The 22,786-nt window shown below is 34.5% G+C and overlaps 1 protein-coding gene across 1 annotated transcript in view; it reads right to left on the reverse strand.

The window, feature by feature from the left end:
* The window catches only part of ABCB5 (ATP binding cassette subfamily B member 5), an 89,872-nt gene that overhangs the window by 24,159 nt on the left and 42,927 nt on the right, over positions 1-22,786 (reverse strand). The window contains 3 exon segments of the mRNA XM_073239997.1: positions 14,727-14,773; positions 14,776-14,866; positions 18,632-18,790. Coding sequence (XP_073096098.1) covers positions 14,727-14,773; positions 14,776-14,866; positions 18,632-18,790 — 297 coding nt within the window.

Here is a 22,786-nt window from a genome sequence, read left to right on the forward strand (position 1 = left end):
AATAATGATACTAATTTGGAAATATCATCTTTTAAAGGAGCAATTTGACAATATCTATCCAGTCCGTGAGTATTCAGTTGAACAGTGCATGTGTGAAGTCTGGGAACAGTGCCTGGTCATACCAGGCAGATGGAAAATCTCATGAATGACAGTGCATTGGGTAGAGTATATAGAAGAGTCTTGCCTGGGTAGTAAGCTCCAGTCCTACCTAATAAACCTTAAAAGTAAGACAAAGGAATGAGCTGTTTCTAGGAACTTAACTGCATTGCAGACAAAATGAGAATATTTATAGAAATACAAATATATCCAGCACCCAAAAATGTTGTATTTGCAGTGTGTGGCATCCAGTCAAATAATTAACAGGTATGAAAAATGCAGAATAGAGACAATAACAAGCATAAAAATCAACTCATTGAAACTACCTAGAACTGACACAAATATTAGATTTAGCAGATTTAATATCATTGTATAACATATGTTCAAAAGTTAAGAGATAAGGAAGATATAAACAAGACCCACATCAATATTCTACAAGTGGAATTCTCAGTGTCCATAAATAAAGTTTTGTTAGAAGTAGTTAGGCCCTTTTGTTTACTTACTGTTTATGGCTGTCTTAGCACTATAATTGCAAAGTTGAGCAATTGCTAGAGAAACCAAAAGTGCCACTGTCTTCACTTTGTACTGCTGCTCAGCATGCCACAAATCTGTGATGAGATTATGATTTGAAAGCATGTTGAGTGCCACATGTATTACTGTATTGTAACATTTTATCCTAATTTAAAAAATTACCATTGTATATCCATTGTCTAAAAACAAGAAAGGAAGAGAAAACTGGACTTTGAATGTCTTGCTTTTAGAACATAGAGGACTGTGGATTACCCTGTGTTTTAACTAGATGCCACAATATTGTGTTTATTATGCCATGACACTACATACTACTAAAAAGATATGAAATAGGTCAACATTACCAGACTAAACACTCATTACAATACTCCTAATTCACAGGAAAGCAACATTCAGAAAAATCAGACAATTTAAAATGGAATATCTTATCTTAGCAGAATTCTTCCTAAAACTAAAAAGTGAAAATAAGGCTGAAACTAGAGTAAGTTTCTGAGGACGATTAGCTAAGCAAAGAAAGCCATTTATGGATGGTGAGTTAATTAAATATTTAATTCCAGCAGTGGAAGAAATGTGTTCAGAAAGCATAAATTTGTATCAGATGATTAGCCTTTTGGTGAGAACACTTGCTCAAAACATTGAGAACATTGACAGCAATGTCAATAGTTAATTAAAAACCGAGGTAGGCGAGATCCACAAAGAAAATGGTGGAGCTGGATGGAAAGGTGGAAACCTCCTTCCACAAACACCCAAAGAAAGAAACTACAGCAAATATAACTGAACCTGAAAATGACTTGAAGACTACAGAACAGACCACGTATACCCAGGGAGGAAGAGAAGACCACATAGAAAAGGGTAAAGTGGAAGAACGCTCTTCCCCCATCCCAACCCACAGGTGAGAGGAAGAGGAACAGAGCAGGGAAAGGATAGGCACTCAGGAGCTCTGCACACATGGCCCTGCAGATCTGCTCCAGGAGCATGAGTCCATGTTACACTGGCTTCAGGCGATTAGAGGGGCTGGACATCAGGGAAAGTTGGAACACTCTCGGGTGGGGGCTTCTTTCTCCCCCTGCAGCCACCTGCCTCTTCTCCTCCAACCCAAACACCCCCAAGTTGGGATAACGCTGGGCCTCTCTCCTTATTGCCTTGAGCTGAGCCCCCAAGGCTTTCAGTCTGCCACAAAGATGAGGAACATCCGGATTCCACCCTGCCTGCGGGTGGTGGGCGGGTCCCTGGTGGTGAGGGTGGCAGCCACCACCAAGAGCTTCTTCGTTTGCCCAGCACTCCAGGTCAGTCATCAGGGTCTGTGGACTGGCCAGGAAGCTACCAGGGATGCCAGAGGCTGGGACTGCAGGCCGGTACAGGGGGCGAGGGAGTGGGTGAGGGCTCTGGAGCAGGCAGAGGTGAGGGCGCGGAGGGGAGGCTGAGACTCTAGCTGCTTGTGAAGGACAGGCATGCTCCACTGGTCGGGCCCAGACCCAAAGCAGAGGTGGGAGTTTGAAACACTCACCAGCAGTGAGAGGGGTGCCAGAGGGGTGAGTGTTGGACAGAGCTCTCTCCTCAGGAGATGACACCTCCTCAGCCCTCCCTCTGCCCAACAGGTCAGGAACTCTCTAGAGCCCCAGAGACTCCATCCCCCTCACTGGCAGCTCAGCCCCAACATACCTCCCTGTGCACACTGCAGGCAAGCCAACCCACCTGGCCCAGCAGCAGCATCAAACTTTGCTGCCTGGCAGGTAGAGGGAGACTCTCCCAGCTTTCTCTGCCCTGTTTCAGCCCAATTGGGGAGGTGCCTGCAGAAGCCAGCCCTGAGAGCTCCTTCCTCCCTGCAGGTGTCCAAGCCTGGTACTGCGTGTCCTGCCCTGCCCAGAGCCACACAATGGCCCTGTTCACCCCATTAACACTGACGTTCTGCCATCACTTCAGGGCAGGCAGAGAACGGCCCAGTCCACAAAGATCCCAGCAGAGGCCGCTGCTCTGATCACAAAGGTGGCTGAGGCAAACTGTCCATGCTGCAGTCTCAGACCACTACTAGTAGACAGACAGACAAAGGTGGCCCCACCCACTGCACACCAACAACGGCTGGGGCTCCTGCAAAGTAGGACCAGGCACCAGAAATTGAAGAGTCTTGAGCTTCTGGGCACGATAGGACACCTCCTTCATAAAGCTTTTACTCTCTAGGCCAGGAAGCTTAACAGATCCATCTTATACAAAGGAGGAAACACAGAAACCCTGACAAAATGGGGAGGCAGAGGAATTTGTTTCAAATAAAACTACAGGACAGGACACCAGAAAGAGGTCTAAGTGAAATGGAGAATACTAATCTTCTTGATAAAGATTTCAAAGTAAAAGTCATAAATATGCTCATTGATTTGCAGAAAAGTATTGAAGATCTCAGGGAAGACTTCAACGAACAGAGAGAAGAGCTGAAAAACATCCACTCAGAGTTGAAGAATGCTGGTACGAGAGGCCTTCCTTTTTCTGTTTTCAAAAAAGTTTTACTGCCATATTGGCATTCCATTCCTCATTGCCATTCTCACTGTTACCTGTTTTGGGTTTCTGGCATGCTTTGACTTTCAGAGTACCTCCAGTCTCCTCACATGCACATCTTTCAGATTACCTCAGGTTGAGCTTCTCCCACATGTGTACATACATCGAACACTCTGCCTACAATTCAGATGAAAAGCCACAGCACAGCGTTTAACTCATCAAAAGTAAATATCTATATCTATTAGGACATTTTATACATAGACTTCAGTTGAGATGTATACTTAGCATAATTATTTTTAAATTGAAACAACACAGTAAATAATTTGAAATGCCCCTTGAATTTTGCTTCCCATGTAAATCTAATGTATAATTACCCTTATTATAATTTTAACTATTAAATCATAAAGGTCCAGTTGTTTCACAGAGCCAGTTTTGGATGGGCTGCATTCCAGTTATGCTGTATATAGTTGGAATTGTATATATAAATTGCCCCTTCTTCTGGCCATCCTGCCTCCATCTTAGTGTTCTGAAGATTTAATTAGATGTACCCTTGGTACCCTTTAATTGCTTCTTTCATTCTTATTTGATGGCAAGATAGAACTCTTATCATTGACAGAGGGAGAAAATATTTGTGTCTGGTTGGTTCCAAGATTTTTTGAGCTGTGCCATTCATGGTACTCTTTGCCTATGCATCTCCTTTATACAATTTCTTTTGGTCTCAATGTTTTTATCATGTCTATAAGGAAGAGGCTTGTACTAATCTTGAGTACAGTTTTTGCTTTTTCTGTCCACAAGTTAATTAATGTCTGCTCTTAAATGTCATTTATCTACTCATACTTTCTTGGGATAAAAAAAATCAAATATCAGTCTTGGCAGATGTTGCATGTAAATTGTTAGCAAATAATGACTGCAACTCAGATGATTCAGAATTTTGTAACAGAAAGCTCTGCTATGTTTTAATTTTTATATACAATTATGATAATTAGCACACTGTAAGAATATAATACTTTGCTTTTTAAAATGTATTGTTACTATTTCCTTATCACTGTCTTATCACCATTGGTTTCACAATGTAAATACTATATATTGAGGAAATTAAATGTCAGACTTTTTTATTATCATAGTTCATGTTGATAGTGGGGCTTTTAGGTGTTTAGAGATTATTTTGTTTAACATTCAATGCAAAAATACTAGATGGTGTATAACTCTAGACTTGAATTTTAAGGGATTCTTTAGTATATATGCAATCTTTTTATCAGAAGTAATAAATAAACTATGATCTTGAAAGTGCCTAAACAAAAAAAGAAACATACAATGGATGGCATGCACAGTAGATTGCTGCAAATAGAGGAGACAGTCAATGAGATGGAAATTAGAGAACAGGAACACAATGAAGCTGAGGAACCAAGAGAATAAAGGATCTCTAGGAATGAAAGAATGATAAGAGCTGTGTGACCAGTCCAAACAAAACAACATTCTCATAATAGGGGTACCAAAAGGAGAAAAGAGAGACAAAGGGTTAGCAAGTGTCTTTGAGGAAATTATTGTTGAAAACATCCCCAATCTGGGGAATAAAATAGACACTCAGGTCATGGAGGCTCAGAAAGCTGCTAAGAAAAGGAACCTCAAGTAGACAACACCAAGACATATAATAATGAAAATAGCAAAGATTAAGGGTAAAGAGAGTCTGAAAGCAGCCAGAGAGAGAAAAAAAGATCACTTATAAAGGAAATCCCATCAGGCTATCAGCAGACTTCTCAGCAAAAATTTCACAGTCCAGAAAGGAGTGGCATGAAATATTTTCTGTATTGATACAAAGACCCTTCAACCAAGAATCCTCTACCCAGCAAGATTATCATTTAAATTTGAATTGGGCATTAAACAATTTCCAGATAAATGAAGGCTCAAAGAATTTATGACAACAAAGTCAGCATTACAGGACATGTCAAAGGGACTGCTGTAGACGGAAATGTTCCCAAGGCTAAATAGATTTCATCAATGAAATAAACCCAAAGGCAACTATACACAAAATCAGTCAAGGGATACACAAAAAGTGCAGATTATGACATCTACTACGTAAAGTGTGGAAAAGGAAGAAGAAGATAAAAAACCTTTTAGATTGTGTTTGAAATAGAGCAATCAGCAACTTAATATAGACTGTTATATAGTAAGGAAGCTATCCTTGAACCTTTGGTAACCACAGAACTAAAGCCTAAAATAGGTACATAAAAAATTTAAGAGGATAAATCAAATCACACCACTAAAGGAAACCATCAAATCACCAGGGAAGAGTATAAGAGGGGAAGAAAGGAATAGAGATGAGCTATAAAAACAACCAGAAACATTTAACAAATGGCAGTAAGTACATACCTATCAATAATTACTTCAAATGTAAATGGACTGAATGCACCAATCAAAAAACACAGAGTGGCAGAATGGATAAAGAAACAAGACCTATCCATATGTTGACTACGAGAGACTCATTTCAGACACAAGACAAACACAGACTAAAAATGAAGGGTTGGAAAAAGATATTTCCTGCAAATAATAGGGAGAAAAAAGTACGAGTATTTATATCAGACAAAATAGATTTCAAAACAAGGAAAGTAACAAGGGACAAAGAAGGACATTACATAATGATAAAGGGATCAGTCCATCAAGAGGATATAACCACTATAAATATCTACATACCCAACATAGGAATACCTAAATATGTAAAACAAATACTAACAGAAATAAAAGTGGAAAATAGATTGTAACACATACATTTAGGAAACTTTAAGACACCAGTCACATCATTAGGCATTTCAACCAGACAGAAAATAAATAAAGAAACAGAGGCACTGAACAATACATTAAATCACATGGACTTAACTGATATCTACAGAACATTTCACCCAAAAGCATCAGGATACACATTTTTCTCAAGTGTACCAGGAATGTTCTCCAGAATAGATCCCATACTAGGACACTATAAGTGTCTCAGGAGATTCAAAAAGATTGAAATTGTATCAAGGAGCTTATCAGACCACAAAGGTATGAAACTAGAAATAAATTGCACAAAGAAAACAAAAAAGCCTACAAACACATGGAGACTAAACAAGATGCTTCTAAATAATCAATCCATAAGTGAAAAAATTAAAATAGAAATCAAACAATACAAGAAGATAAATGAAAACAAAAATTCAACAGCTCAGATTTTGTGAGAATCAGAAAAGTGGTTTGAAGAGGGAAGTACATAGCAATACAGGCCTACATCAAGAAACAAAAACAATCTCAAATAGACAGTCTAAGCTCACAATTAAAGAAACTAGAAAAAAAGAACAAATGAAACCCAAAGTCAGTAGAATGAGAGACATAACAAAGAACAGGGCAGAAATAAATAAAATAGAGAAACATAAAACCACAGAAAAAAAATCAACGAAAGCAGGAGCTGGTTCTTTGAGAAAATTAACAAAACAGATAAACCCCTGGCCAGATTATAAAGAAAAAAAGAGAGTGTACACATATAAACAGAATCAGAAATGAGAAAGGAAAAATCACTATGGACACCATAGAAATACAAAATTATTAGAGAATACTATGCTAACAAACTGGATAACCTAGAAGAAATGGACAACTTTCTAGAAAAATACAACCTTCCAAGGCTGATGCAGAAAGAAACAGAAAATCTGAACAGACCAATTACCAGCAACAAAATTGAATTGGTGATCAAAAAACTACCTAAGAACAAAACTCCTGGACCAGATGGCTTCACTGATGAATTTTACCAAACATTTAGTGAAGATCTAATACCCATCCTCCTTAACATTTTCCAAAAAGTAGTAGAGGGAATATTTCTAAACTCACTTTATGAGGACAGCATCACTCTAATATCAAAACCAGGCAAAGACACCACAAAAAAAGAAAATTACAGACCAATATCCCTGATGAACATAGATGCAAAAATAGTCAACAAAATATTAGCAAACCAAATTCAAAAATACATCAAAAAGATCATCCATCATGATCAAGTAGGACTTATTCCAGGGATGCAAAGATGGTACAGTATTTGAAAATCCATCACCATCATATACCCCTTCAACAAAAAGAAGGACAAAAATCACAAGATCATCTCCATAGATTCTGAAAAAGCATTCGACAAAATTTAACATCCATTTATGATAAAAACTCTCAACAAAATGGGTATAGAGGGCAAGTACCTCAACATAATAAAGGCCATATATGACAAACCCACAGCCAACATCATACTTAACAGTGAGAAGCTGAAAGCTTTTCCTTTAAGATCAGAAACAAGACAACCATATCTATTCTCCTCACTTTTATTCAACATAGTAGTTGAGGTCCTAGCCATGGCAATCAGAAAACATAAAGAAATAAAAGGCATCCAGATTGGTAAGGAAGAAGTTAAACTGTCCCTGTTTTGCAGATGACATGATATTGTACATAGAAAACCTTAAAGAATCCACCAAAAAACTTGAACTAATAACTGAATTCAGCAAAGCTGCAGGATACAAAATCAACACACAGAAATCTGTTTCATTCCTATATACTAATGGTAAACTAGAAGAAAGAGAAATCAGGAAAACAATTCCATTTACAAATGCATAAAAAACAATAAAATACCTAGGAATAAACCTAGCCAAGGAGGTGAAAGACCTATACCCTGCAAACTATAAGACACTCATAAGAGAAATCAAAGAAGACACCATTAATGGAAATACATCCTATGCTCATGGATAGGAAGAATTAATATTGTCAAAACAGCCTGCTTCAAACAATCTACAGATTCAATGCAATCCCTATCAAAATTCCAAGAGTATTCTTCAATGAACTAAAATTCATATGGAACCGAAAAAGACCCCGAATAGCCAAAGCATTCCTGAGAAGGAAGAATAAAGCTGGGGGGATAACACTCCCTTACTTCAAGCTCTACTATAAAGCCACAGTAATCAAGACACTTTGGTACTGGCACAGAACAGACCCATAGAACAATGGAACAGAATAGAGAGTCCAGATATAAACCCAAGTATATATGGTCAATTAATATACGATTAAGGAGCCATGGACATACAATGGGGAAATGACAGCCTCTTCAGCAACTGGTGTTGGCAAAACTGGACAGCTACATGTAAGAGAATGAAACTGGATTATTGTCTAACCGCATACACAAAAGTAAACTCAAAAAGAATCCAAGACCTGAATGTAACTCCTGAAACCACAAAACTCTTAGAAGAAAATATAGGCAAAAATCTCTTGAGTATAAGTATGAGCAACTTTTTCCTAAACGCATCTCCTTGGGCAAGGGAAACAAAAGCAAAAATAAACAAATGGGACTACATCAATTTAAAAAGCTTCTGTACAGCAAAGGACACCATCAGTAGAACAAAAAAGCATCCTACAGTATGGGAGAATATATTAAAAAATGACATATCTGACAAGGGGTTAACCTCCAAAATATATAAAGAACTCACATGTCTCAACACTCAAAAAGCAAATAACCCTATTAATAAATGGGTGGAGGACATGAACAGACACTTCTCCAAAGAAGAAATTCAGATGGCCAAAAGGCACATGAAAAGGCAGCCCTCTTTACTAATTACCAGGGAAATGGAAATTAAAACCACAATGAGATACCACCTCACACCAGTTAGGATGGCCAACATTGAAAGATTAGTAACAGCAAATGCTGGCGAAGATGAGAAAGGGGACCCCTCCTACACTGTTGGTGGGAATGCAAATTAGTTCAACCATTGTGGAAAGCAACATGGAGGTTCCTCAAAAAACTAAAAATAGAAATACCTTTTGACTTGGGGAATCCCACTCCTTGGAATTTACCCAAAGAATACAACTTCTCAGATTCAAAAAGACATATGCACCCCTATGTTTATTGAGCACTATTTATAATAGCCAAGATATGGAAGCAACTTAAGTGTCCATCAGTAGCTGAATGGATAAGGAAGATGTGGTACATATACACAATGGAATATTATTCAGCCATAAGAAGAAAAAAAATCCTACCATTTGCAACAGCATGGATGGAGGTAGAGGGTATTGTGCTCAGTGAAATAAGCCAGGCAGAGAAAGACAAGCATCAAATGATTTCACCCACTCATCTGTGGAGTGTAAGAACAAAGCAAAAGCTGAAGGAACAAAACAGCAGCAGAACCCAAGAATAGACTAACAGTTACCAAAGGGAAGGGGACTGGGGAGGGTGGGTGGGAATGGAGCGATAAGCGATAAGGGGAATAAGGGGCATTATGATTAGCACACATAATTTAGGGGGGAGCACAGAGAAGACAAGTAGTGACTCTATAGCATCTTACTATGCTGCTGGACAGTGACTGTAATGGGGTATGTGGTGGGGACTTGATAATGGGGGGAATCTAATAACCACAATGTTGCTAATGTAATTGTGTATTGATGATACCAAAATAAAAAAATAAAAACCTACCACCCCCTCCAAAAAATCTTCAGGACCAGTTGGCTTTATAGGTGAATTCTACCAAACATTAAAAGATGAGTTATTAACTACCTTTCTCAAATATCCTATCCAATTTCAAAAAATGAAAGAAGATGCTTCCAAATTCACTCTATGATACATGCATCACCCTGCCACTAAAGCCAAAGACATTACAAAAAAAAGAAAATTACAGACTAATATCCCTGGTGAAAATAAATGCAAAAATCCTCAATAAAATATTAGCAAACCAAATTCAAAAATACATTAAAATGATTGTTCATCATGGCCTAGTGGGATTAATTCCAGAGATATAAGGATGTTTCATTATCTGCAAATCAATGTGATACACCACACTGATAAAAGGAAAGATAAAAAACATGATCATCTTAATAGATGTGGAAAAATCATTTGACAAAATTCAGCATCCTTTCATGTCAAAAACATTAACAAATAGGTACAGAGGGAACATGAACATAATAAAGGCCATATATGATAAACCCACAGCTAATATAAAACTTAATGATGAAAAGTTGAAAGAAAGCTTTTTCTCTAAGTTGCCCATTATTACTACTACTTTTATTTGACATAGTACTGGAAGCCGAAGTCACAGTAGTTAGATAAGAAAAAGAAATAAAAAGCATTCAAATTGGTAAGACAGAAGTAAATTGTCACTAAATGCAGATTACATGACACTATATACAGAAAACTGTAAAGCCCTATCAAAAAACTATTAGAACTAATAAACTGATTCAGTAAAGTTGCAGGATACAAAATCAATATACAGAAATATGTTTCATTTCTGTGTAGTAATAATGAACAAGCAGAGAGGGAAATTAAGAAAAGAATCCCATTTACAATTGCATGAAAAAGAATGAAATACCTAGAAATACATTTAACCAAGGAGGTAAAAGAACTGTATTCTAAAAATTATAAAACACTTATGAAAGAAACTAAAATATGACACAAACAAATGGGAAGATATTCCATATTCACATATGGAGAGATAATATTGGAAAGAATTAATATTGTTAAAATGGCCATACCACCCAAAGCAATCTACAGATTCATTGCAATCCCTATGAAAATATCAATGGCATTTTTCACAGAAGTAGAGAAAATAATCCTAAAATTTGTATGGAACCACAAATGATCCCAATAGCCAAAGCAATCTTGAGAAAGAAGAACAAAGTTGAAGGTATCACACCCCCTGATTTCAAACTATACTGGGATAAAAGTAGACACATATCAATGGAACAGCATAGGGAGCCCAGAAATAAACCCATGCTTATACAGTCAATATATGACAAAGGAGGCAAAATATACAATGGGGAAAAGACAGTCTTTTCGATAAATGGTTTTGTGAAAGCTGTATATCTACATGCAAAAGAATGAAAATGGACCACTGTCTTACAGCATACACAAAAACAAACACAAAATGGTTTAAAGACCTAAATATGAGACCTAAAAATATAATTTCTAAATGAAAACATGGGTAGCAAACTTTCAATATTGAATCGACATTAGCAATTTTTTTCTAAATGTATCTTTCCAGGCAAGGGAAACAAAAGCAAAGATAACAACAAGTCGGACTACATCAAACTAAAAATCTTCTGCATATTGAAGGAAACCATCAACAAAATGAAAAGGCAATGTAATGAATGGGAGAATGTATTTGCAAATGATATATCTGGTAAGTGGTAAGTAACTCATACAACCCAGCACCACAAAAACCACAATCTGATTACAAACAGGCAGAAGTCCTGAATAGACATTTTTCTATGACGTACAGATGGCAAATAGGCACATGAAAGGATGCTCAACATCACTAATTATCAGGGAAATGAAAATCAAAACCCCGATGAGATATCACCTCATAGCAATCAGAATAGCTGACAAGATATGACAAAAAAAGACAAGAAATAACAAGTGTTGGCAAGGAAGTGGAGAAAGGGGAACGCTTATTCACTGTTGTGGTAATGCAAATTGGTGCAGCCACTATGGAAAATAATATGGAGGTTCCTCAAAAACTTAAAAATAGAAATACCATATAACCCAATAATTAAATTTCTGGGTATATCCTGAAGAAAATAAAATCACTAATTTGAAAAGATATATGCACCCCTTTGTTTATTGCAGCATTATTTACAGTAGCCAACATATGGAAGCAACCTAAGTGCCTACTGATAGATGAATAAAGAAGATACAATCAAATATTACTCATCCACAAAAAAGGAAATTTGTCTTTGCTGTAACATGGATTTACCTAGAGGGAATTAGCTAAGTGAAGTAAGTCAGGCAGGGAAAGAAAAATACCATATAATTTCACTAGTATGTGGAATATAAAAAAGTGAACAAACAAAACAGAAATAGATTCATAAATACAGATAACAAACTGGTGGTTGCCATAGAGGAGGAAATTGGAGGGACAGATGAAATAGGTGAAGTGGATTAAAGAAGTACAACTTCTAACTATAAAATCAGAAAGTCACAGGGATGAAACCAATATAATATTGTATATCAACTATAACTTCCATAAAAAAAGTAACAGGGATGAAAAAGGTACAGCATAGGGACTATAGTTAATAATACCATAATAACTGTATGGTGACGATGGTAATTACACTTATTCTGAAAAGCATTTTATAATGTATATAATTGTTGAATCATGATGTTCTATACTGGAAACCAATAAAATACTGTTTATAACTGTATTTTAATTTAAAAAATCTAAAAAACAAAAAACAAAAATGTTTTAAAATTATTTTATATTCTCACCAGAAAAATGTGGAGTTCCAGTGGTTCCAAAACATCATTGACACTTGGTACCCTCACTCTTTTTAGATTTAACCATTCTCATGGATGTGTCATGATATCTCAATTATGATTTTAATTTGTACTTCTCTAATGACTAATGATGTGAGAGGCATCTTTTTGTGTGCTTCTTTTCCACTTGCACACCTTTTTTGGCAAAATGTCAATTAATATATTTGCCCATTTTTCTAATGGTTGTGGTATTCTTATTTTTGTGTTTGATATTCTTTATATATCTGTACATAAATCCTTTAACAGATATGTGACTTACATATATTTTCTCCTAGTTTATGGCTTATTTTTTAATCTCTTAAAAGTGTTTTACAAATTGCAAAGTGCTTGAGTTTGGTGAAGTCTAATTGAACAATTTTTTCTTTTATGAATTATGTTTTTAGTGTTATATCTAAGAAATCTTTGCTAAACTCAAAGTCACAAAGATTTTTGTACTGGATTTTCCTATGGAAGTTTCTAATTTATATTTTCAGTAGGTCTATAATCCATTTTTAGTTAAATTTTATCTGTGTTGAGATATGGATTGAGGATGATTATTTTGTATGTCAATATCCAATTGATTCAGCATCATTTTTGAATAGACTATACATTCTCTACTCAAGTGCCTTTGCATTTTGTCTAAATACAATTGACCATGTAAGCGTGGGTCTATTTCTTGACTCCATTTTGCTCTGTTGATTTGCCTAATTTTGTGCCAATAGACATTATTTTGACTACTGTAAGTTTATGTTAAGAACAGAAATTGGGTAGTATAAATCCTCCAACTTTGTTCTTTTTCAAAGTTGTTTTGCCTATTTTATCCATTTGAATTTCCATTTAGACTCAGTTTGTATCATTTTGTCAGGTTCTACAAAAAAGCCTGCTGATTACTTTGAACCTATGTATCACTTTGGGGAGAACTGACATCTCAACAATATTGAATCTTCTTATTCACATAAATGGTATATTTAATTAATTCATTTATTCTTAGTAATATTTTGTATATTTTGGTATGTGGTCTTATAATCTTTTCTCAAATTTATCTCCCAGTTTTGAAATTTTTGATAATATTGTACATGACATTAATTTTTAAATTTCAATTTGCTATTTTTCATTTTTAGTATATAGAATTAGAGTTGAATTTTGCATATTGGTCATGTATTTGGCAACCTTGCTAATGATCAGTTTCTTATAATGCAAGTCTGCTGGTGATGAATTATTTTAGCATTTTTTCCTGAAAAATTTCATATGTTGTCTTCATTTTTGAAAGTTATCTTTTCTGCATATAGCATTCTAATATGAATTTTTCTTTTTTTTTTCAGCACCTTGAAGATATTGGTTTACTGTCTTCTGGTTTGCATTGTTTCTAATGAGAAGTCTGTGGTATTTCCTCCTATTATTTTTGTTGTTGTTTACATATATGTTGATTTTCTCTGGCTGCTTTAAAATTTTTTCCTTATCACAGGTTTTAAGAAATTGGATTATGATGTGCATTGGCATAATGCTCCTCATGTTTCTTGCACTTGGAATTTATTGAGTATCTTGGAACTATGGGTTTTAGTTTTCATCAAATTTTTAAAAACTTTTTTCATTATTTGTTCAAATGCTTTTTGGTTCTCTCTCATTTTTCCTTTGGGATCATGTGAAACATAGTTATAATAACTGTTTAATGCTCTTACTAATTCTTTCAAGTGTGTCATTTCTGGGTCTATTCCATTGATTGATTTTCTCTTCATTTCAGGTGTTAACCTGCGTTGTGTTGTGGAACCCTTTGGAACCCTGGTGAAGTCTATGGATTCCTTTCAAAAGAATAGATAACAATGTACTAAATAACCAACAGGTCTCAAAGAAACTGGGGGCTGGAAGAAGCATGGGCTGAGGTGTTATTGAGATGGAATGATGTTTTATGAAAGAGTGTTTGGAATGTTCAGAGTAGAGGTTGAGGTCCAAAGCAGGTGCTGGGCACGTTAAGAGAAGGGATGCTGAATGGGGGCCCTTATAAGACTCAAACTGATATTGAGTTATCACTGGTGGTATCTGTACCATACTTCCTGAGCCACAGTTTTTAACCCATAGTTTGCCTCATAGGAAAGTTTAATGTAACATTCTCATGAGATTTCTTACCCCAACAGTGGTCTCATGAGTGCTCGGACATAAATGCAGTCTTAGTTGGGGGCCTTCTTTTTAAGCGTCACAATGATGCTAAAATGAAATTTGGGGAAGACTTACATTTTGTAAACTTAGTACTATGGCAACATTTTATCATTAATAAATTCTAAATATTATAAGGATGAAATAAAAATTCACTGGGGAATGCATGTGTAAAACCTTTTGATAGTCGATGCATTACCTTTTCATATTGGATAGATTCTTCAGACTTGTCAGTAAAGTCTGACTAATGCTGCCCATAGAGCAGAGAGGAACTGAGCTGGTCCTTTTTTCAGTAGAATATGACATTGATTCCATCTGTTCACCAGATCTTTTAATATCCTTAAATGAAAAACATACATGTTACCATTAGAATAATTACTTAAAAATTCAAAGGAATTGTAAGTATCACTTTAAAACTGTATTGCCTCTGTATTGAAAGTAGTATATTGTGCCATCTTGCTGAAATCTTCAGGTTTGATAGAGAGCTTGTACATCCAACTCATATTAAAATATCAGTGAGCAACATCATCTTATTGTGCCTTCTTTTCCAAAGACCGTTATAACTAACTGGAGAAAATGATGCCTTAATCCAAGATAGTTATTCCATTAACAGGAACAGATCTTAGTATAAAAGGAGATTTGTGAAGGAGAGGACTCAGAGACACTTGCTCTGACCCCTTCTTCCTAGCCTTTTCTGGAGCTTACAAATTTATAACATGTAGCCAGGTACTGGACCTGAGAGAAAGAGATCTCAGGAGATAATAACACTTTCCAAGCTTATCATTGCTGCACATTAGAAACTGACCAAAAAAACAAAATTGGTGGGGACAACTTTTAAAGAGTAAGAAATTCTGAAGACATCAATTTAACTTTAAGGAACTGTTTAGATCATATGATAGGACAGAGTTCTACACCAGATTGCTCTAAGTCTAGTTTTCATTTTTCTTGTTACTCAGAGAAATGAGACAAGTTTTAGTGAAATAAAGGAACAGGACATCCTCTGCTCATCCAAATGTGGTGTGAATAAATTTGTGACTTACCCGTGAAAAGATGGGATGAGGTGGAGAAGACAGAAATGAGGAGCCTTATTAGGATGATGGTGGCCCAGATCAGGGTGGGAAATGGAGATGGAAAGACAAATGGATATGGGTGCAAAGGAGAATATATACATGGAAGACTCCCCACAGACAATGATTCTTTCACAAACTTAGTGATTGTTAATCAGTCATTTCAAAGTATAATGAACTTTAACCAGTCTAATATGATCCTGAAACCTTTAATCAGACATTCCTCTATGCTATTGCTTTTTTCCCTATAAATTTCTCTACCAAGAGACATCTTTAATTTTGCATTTTTCAGGAGCTATTTACTTTGTGGCAAGCTTAAAATAAAATTTTATCCTCTTCTCATAATAAATATTTCTAAGAAGGTGTTTAATAGGTCAAAGGTAATTCTTTTTCCTGAGAAGGCTGCTAGACAAAATAACAAGAAGTTTTAGTATGTATACATCTCTTTATTTCATTTTTATGTGGAAACTCACCAAAGGAATATGTATGTAAATACTTATGTATGTTCAAGACAAGTTAAGCATTAATCTTCATGGTCTGAATTTTTCTGAAAACCTTGACTAAATAATGCTAATTGTAATAATAGTAATATAATAAAATGCCAACAATAATTCTAAGCAATTTACATGAAGGAACTCATTTACTCCTTATAGTAATTTATGAATAGGTCCCTACTGATTTTCCCCATGTTAGAGATTAGAAAACGGAGGAACAAAGAATTTAAATAACTTGCCCAAGGTCCTGACACTATTAAGTGGTAAAACTGGGATTTCAACTTGCAGTGTCTGCAGAAATTGTGACCTTAGCCATTTTGCTATGCTACTTCTTGGGATTGAGTCTCTTAGAGGATTAACTTTGTAATATTTTTAATCATCAGGAATTCTCATAAATTGATTCATATGGACACTACAGACAACAGTGGCACATAAGCATGTTCAAAGTTTTAGAAATGAGTTGCTACTTATATAAATATCATGTATGCTATGTTTACTGTACAATACTCAATATTATAGCTGTTCATTGAGTGTCAATATTTATAATCATGTTGTTATATAAGAATAAACATTATATTTTAGCTAACCAGAGAATATTGACCCATTTTGAATAAGGTATTTTAAGTTTATACATTAATACCACAAACACTCAATTTTTGTTTTCCTTACATTGTGAAACTCTTTAATCTAAATCTGATAATAGAGAAAATCAGTAGTAACCTATTCATGAATTACTATGAGTAGTAAATGAGTTCCTTCATGTAAAGTGCTTAGAATTATTGTTGGCATTTTATTATATTACTATTATTACAATTAGCATTATTTAGTCAAGGTTTTCAGATAAATTCAAACCATGAAGATTAATGCTTTATTTGTCTTCAACATACATAATTATTTACATACATATTCCTTTGGTGAGTTTCCACATAAAAATGAAATAAAAGCAGGTAGAGATGCATACATACTAAAACTTGTTTATTTATAATGAAAAATAAGGATGTGTTTCTTCAAATAAAGATCTGAGTGTAGTGGTTCCAAAAAATCTCAAAATAGAGTTAATTTGACTGCAGAGTTTTTCTTTTATTGTTACACATATCAGCTTGAAAATATTGAACTAATAACTTCATAAATTATTAAGTCAACAATGGAAAAAATCATGCAATTCAACTGGCAGATACCACCTAGCCTTTATTTTTAAAGAAAAATATGGTCAATCATGAAATAAAATTGGAACCAGGGAGTTTTTAAATCAATATGACATTATATTTTCAAACTTGTTTTTAAACTGTCATTGCTTTGTAGGATGTGTTTTAAAAATACCTTATTCTAGTACTGTGGAGAAAGCGAGGGTTTGAAATGTGAAGTTTTATATTTGGTGATGAGATGGTGGCTCACGATTTTCTAAATTTCCTGATTTGTGAGATAATACTGATACAAAAAATATAATCAGAAAGTTGAAGTAGTAAAATAAACTGAAAAGGGTTGAGATTAGATGTCTGTAGAACACCTGTTAGAAAAAAGGCTACCTTACAAGTCAAGGGAAGGCTGGGCCAGAATGAAGTTAGCTGGAGCCAAATCACTATTACTTACCTAATGTGACCTCATGAACAAACTATGTGAAATCCAGTAGGATGTATCATATGGCATGAAGAAATATGGATCCTAAAAAACAAGAATTTGTCACTTCCATCATTATCGTGCCTCCTCTTGATCACCCAACCTGAGCTTTCCAGTCTACCTGTAAAATGTGTGGCATGTGCAAGGTATCAATTCATGTGTGCATCCTTTTATTTGGCAGATATTTATTGAGTGCTGACTGTGTGCTAGGCACTATGTTAGGTGCTTCCTGTCCAGTAAGTCTTAACCCATCTGCCTAGCTTCTAAGAACTTCCATGATCTGACCTTAATTATCCAACTCTTTTCCATGATTTCCTCCACACTCATCTTTACTCATGGAAGGCTGGTGTCTTTTCTGTTTGGTTCACACCAAGTTCTTTCTTACCTCCAGGCTCCTGTCCAACCTACCTACACTTCTCCCTTCCCAACTTCTACCTGGTATCCTTCAAGGCTCTTCATGAAACCTTCCATGGGCAATCTAGCTCTTCTTATCAATCTTGCTTCTTATTTCCATAACTTGTAACATCTGTATATGTGATTCTGCATTTTCTCAATAGGTAAGTTTTAAGTCTTTAAGTAGGGATTGTTTGTTGTATTTCATTTTATTCTAATGAAAAGATCACAGTGATATAGTTAGACTGTTCTGGATCTGCTACATACAAGCTTTGAAGCCTATATGTAGTGTAGCCTGGCAAATATTTGGTGCTATGTACCCATTAGTTTAACTTTCATCATGTTATCTAACACAATGCTGAGGATTTTAGTTACACTGAATTTCTTCACTGAGGAACTATTAAAACAACCTTGGTTGCTTTGTGAAATCTAAAACTATAATTCAGGACTTCTGTTTTGTGGTGTGGTATGTTCTCTGATAAGTTAAAAGAAAAAAATCCCTGCTAACATATATTGTGTCATATGAACATTACCTATAATATTGTAAGTGAATAATATAGACCTTGTCTTGCCATTAGTTCAGCATGTGTTCTTTTTTCTACCACCATCGCATCTTTTATCACAATCAGATTTGCACTTTGAATAGTGGAAACTCAGTCGGCTACCACAATGGTAGTCTGACCTTTGCTTACCTACAAAACAGTAAGTATAAAAAATAAGTGTAAAATCAGTAGAAGTAACAAACTCTGCAATACTCAAGAAAATTTTTTGTATTAGTTTAAATATCAAAGAATCTTATTTTTGGATAGACAAATTTGGAAATTTTAGGAATTCAGGAAGTTTTAGGAAGGCCAATAGAAATTAAAAGAAAGTCAGAAAGTTAATTCTATTCCAAATTGGTGGATTTATAAAATCAAAGTCTTTTAGAACTAGAAAGGAAACTAAAGACCATTTAATCTGAGCAATGCAATAGGTATCTAGCTATTAGCAACTAAAAGTAACCAAGTAACTTACACTCACTAATTCCCATTTTCTTTATATGTAGAATGGGTATATTAGTTAATTAGTTGGGCACAGATTCAAGGTAATATATGTTTTTAACTCTCTTACATGTATCAAATACATAAGGAAAAGTACATGTTAAGTGTACAGATTAATGCACTTTGACAAACCAAATACATCCAGATTCACAGTAACCACAATAAGAAACAGGTCACTGCCTGCACCCTGAAATCCTCTTCAGGCTCTTTTCCAATCACTGTTACTATTGATCCACACCAAGGGTAATCACTATTTTGACTTCTAACAGCATAGTTTTGATTTTCTTTCATATTTTATATAAATGGAACTAATATAAGATTGTATATCAACTATGCTTCAATAAAAAACTAATGGAGACCAATCTATAAACTTTAATTGTTTATATTTTTTGTGTCCTATTTAATAAATGATTAACTGCTCCAATGTCACATTTTTCTCTTTTATCATCTTCATCATTAGCCTTTCAAATTGATTTTTGTGTATGATGTCAAGTAGGAGTCAATGTACATTTTCCCCATGTAGTTAAAAAATTTTCCCAGCAATATTTTTTGAAAAGACCATCCTTTCTCCATTGCACTGTAGAGCTGTCTTTGTCATTAAATCAGGTGATCATAATTTTATGTCTGTTTTGTATTCTGTATACATTCTACTATTCAATTTGTCTACTATTAAAGAAATGCTACACTGCTTTAAATATTATAGATTTAAAATAGGCCTTGATACTTTTTAATCTAAGTCTTCCAGCTTTACTGCTGATCTTGTCTTTATATTCTTGAGGTAATGTGTTTTTTATTAATGCCTAGCATAGTAACTGATACTTTTGGCATACCAGAAGAACTGATGGGTAATATTGTCACTATTTAGTACTACTGCTATATTACTTTTGTTGTCTATATTTTTATTCTTATCTATTACAGAAAAGGAAACTGGAGCTCAGAAAAATTAAGGAGCTTGCACAAGTCCTCAACTAGTCACTGGAAGGACTGGTACTATAATCTGGAATGGTGTTCTCTATCTTCTGAAAAGGGTCTCTCCATTGCAGTAGATGAATCTGATGAAGCAGAAGAGTATATCTTTCATAGTCTTCCATACCAACTCTATAAGAGAAGGAAACTTCTCAGAATAAAAGATTATTTAATTATTGTAGTTAATTATTGGGCATATGGGTTGTATTCTTGTCTCAATTATCTCAATTTTATTTAATGTACATGCATTTCACTTTTGTTGAAGAGAAAGCTAAGAAAATAGTGAAGGCAGGAAAGCTAAAATTGGAAAAATATGTTCTTTTTTTGTAGAGTTTGTTCCTATCAGTAACATATATTGACATATGAGCAACAAATGCTATTATGAAAAACTGAAAATAGTCACACTTTATGATTAAAGGCCAAAAATGGAAGAATGGAAGTATACTAATGTAAGTCCCTTTACTATATGAGAGGTGATAGAATATCATTTGAAGGTAGATTGTGATAAGTTAAAGGTGTATACTGTAAACCCTAAACCCATCACTGGAATAACAGAGTTATAGCTCATAAGCTCCCAAGAGATAAAAGGGAATCATGAAAAATTCTGTTAATCCAAATGAGGGCAGAACAGAGGAAAACAGAAACCAAGAACAGAAAACAAATAGCAAGATAATCTACTTAAATTTAATCATATCAATAATCACATTATACTTAAATAGTTTAAATTCTCCACTTAAAAGCCAGAGATTATCAGATTGAATACAAGAGATAAGATACAACTATATGCCACCTACAAGAAACACATTCTAAATATAAAGACATAAATAGGTCAATAATAAAAGGATGGAAAAAGATATAACATGCTAACACTAAGTAAAAGAAAGCTAAAGTGGTCATATTCATATCAGACAACATAGATTAAAAAGCAAAGGACATAATCAGAATGAAGAAGTTTATTTCATAATGATAAAGGGGTCATTTCATCGAAGGACATGATGATCCTGAATGTTTACACAGGTAATACCAGAACTTCAAAATACATGACACCAAAATGGATACAACTACCAGGACAAATCCACAAATCCATAATAATAGTTGGATAATTCAATACCCCTTCTCCAATTATTTATAGAACAAGTATACAGAATCTGTAAGGATAAGGAAGACTTCAGTATCAACCTATAAGGTCTTAACTAGATTCATTTTTTTACATGTGGATGTACAACTGTTACAGTGCCATTTGTTTCTGAAAAGACTATCTTTGTTCTACTGTATTGCTTTTGCTTTTTTGTCATAGATTAGTTGATTATATTTATATTGGTCTATTTCTGGACTCTTTATTCTGTTTTATTATTGATCTATTTGTTCTTTCACCAATACCACACTGTGTTGAGTAATTTATCTCTACAGTAAGTCTTGGAGTTAGATAGTGTAGTCCTCTAACTTTCAATATTGTGTGGCTATTCTGAGTCTCTTGCCTCTCCATATAAACTTTAGAATCAGTTTGATAACCACAAAATAACTTCCTGGGTTTTGGACTGGTATTGAACTGAATCTATAGATCAAGTTGGGAAGAACAGATGTTTTGGCATGGAATATCCTCTCCTTTTATTTTATTTTTGTTTGATTTCATTCATCAGAGTCTTGTAGTTTTCTTTATGTAGATCTTGTACATATTTGTTAGACTTATACATAAGTATTTCATTTTTTTGGGTGCTAATGTAAGTGGTCTTGTGTGTGTTTTTTTTTTTGAGAGGGCATCTCTCATATTTATTGATCAAATGGTTGTTAACAATAAAATTCTGTATAGGGGGGTCAATGCTCAATGCACAGTCATTAATCCATCTCAAGCCTAGTTCTCTTCAGTCTCCAATCTTTGGTCTTGTGTTTTAATGTCAAATTTCACTTGTTCCATTGCTGACACATGGGAAAGTGATTGACTTTTGTATATTAACCTTGTATTCTGCAGTCTTGCTGCAACTGAAGTCTGTACTTTTTTGGTTTGTCTTCTTTTACCTAGCATATTTTGAGATTCATCCATTTTGTGTGTAACAATAATTCACTCCTATTTATTGCTGAGCAATGTTCCACACAATGTGAATTTACCTTGAGTTGTCAGATTTAGCAAATGCAAAAAAAACAGGAAAAAAATGGATGGAGCTCAGTTAATTTTGATTTTCAGATAAAGCAGCAAAATTTTTTTTAGTGCATTTATACTAAATATAAGTATAAATTTTACACTTTAGTATATATTTCATACAATACTTGGAATATATGTATACTAAAAAATTGTTTATCTGAAATTCAATTTTACTGAAAATCTTGTACTTCATTTGGCAACCCTATAGTACTCAAAATTTGTTTATCTATTCAGCTACTGGTGAATATTTGGATTTTCTCCAATTTTTGAATATTATGAATAAAACGATTATGAACATTCATGTATGTGATGTCATACTTTCATTTCTTTTGGAAAAATATATAGCAATAGAATGCTGAGCTGTAAGTGTATGTTTAACATTTTAATAAACTGTCAAATTGCTCTAAAATGATTGTTCTAATTTCATCTTATTCAGAATAAATGAGAGATCTAATTGGTTTACATCCTTACCAAAGTTATTATTCGTATTCTTTTTATTTTGGCCATTCTAATGAGTGTGAAATGGTATCTCTGTGGTTTTA

The sequence above is a fragment of the Manis javanica genome, chromosome 6 (assembly GCF_040802235.1).
Source record: "Manis javanica isolate MJ-LG chromosome 6, MJ_LKY, whole genome shotgun sequence".
Lineage (NCBI taxonomy): Eukaryota > Metazoa > Chordata > Mammalia > Pholidota > Manidae > Manis > Manis javanica.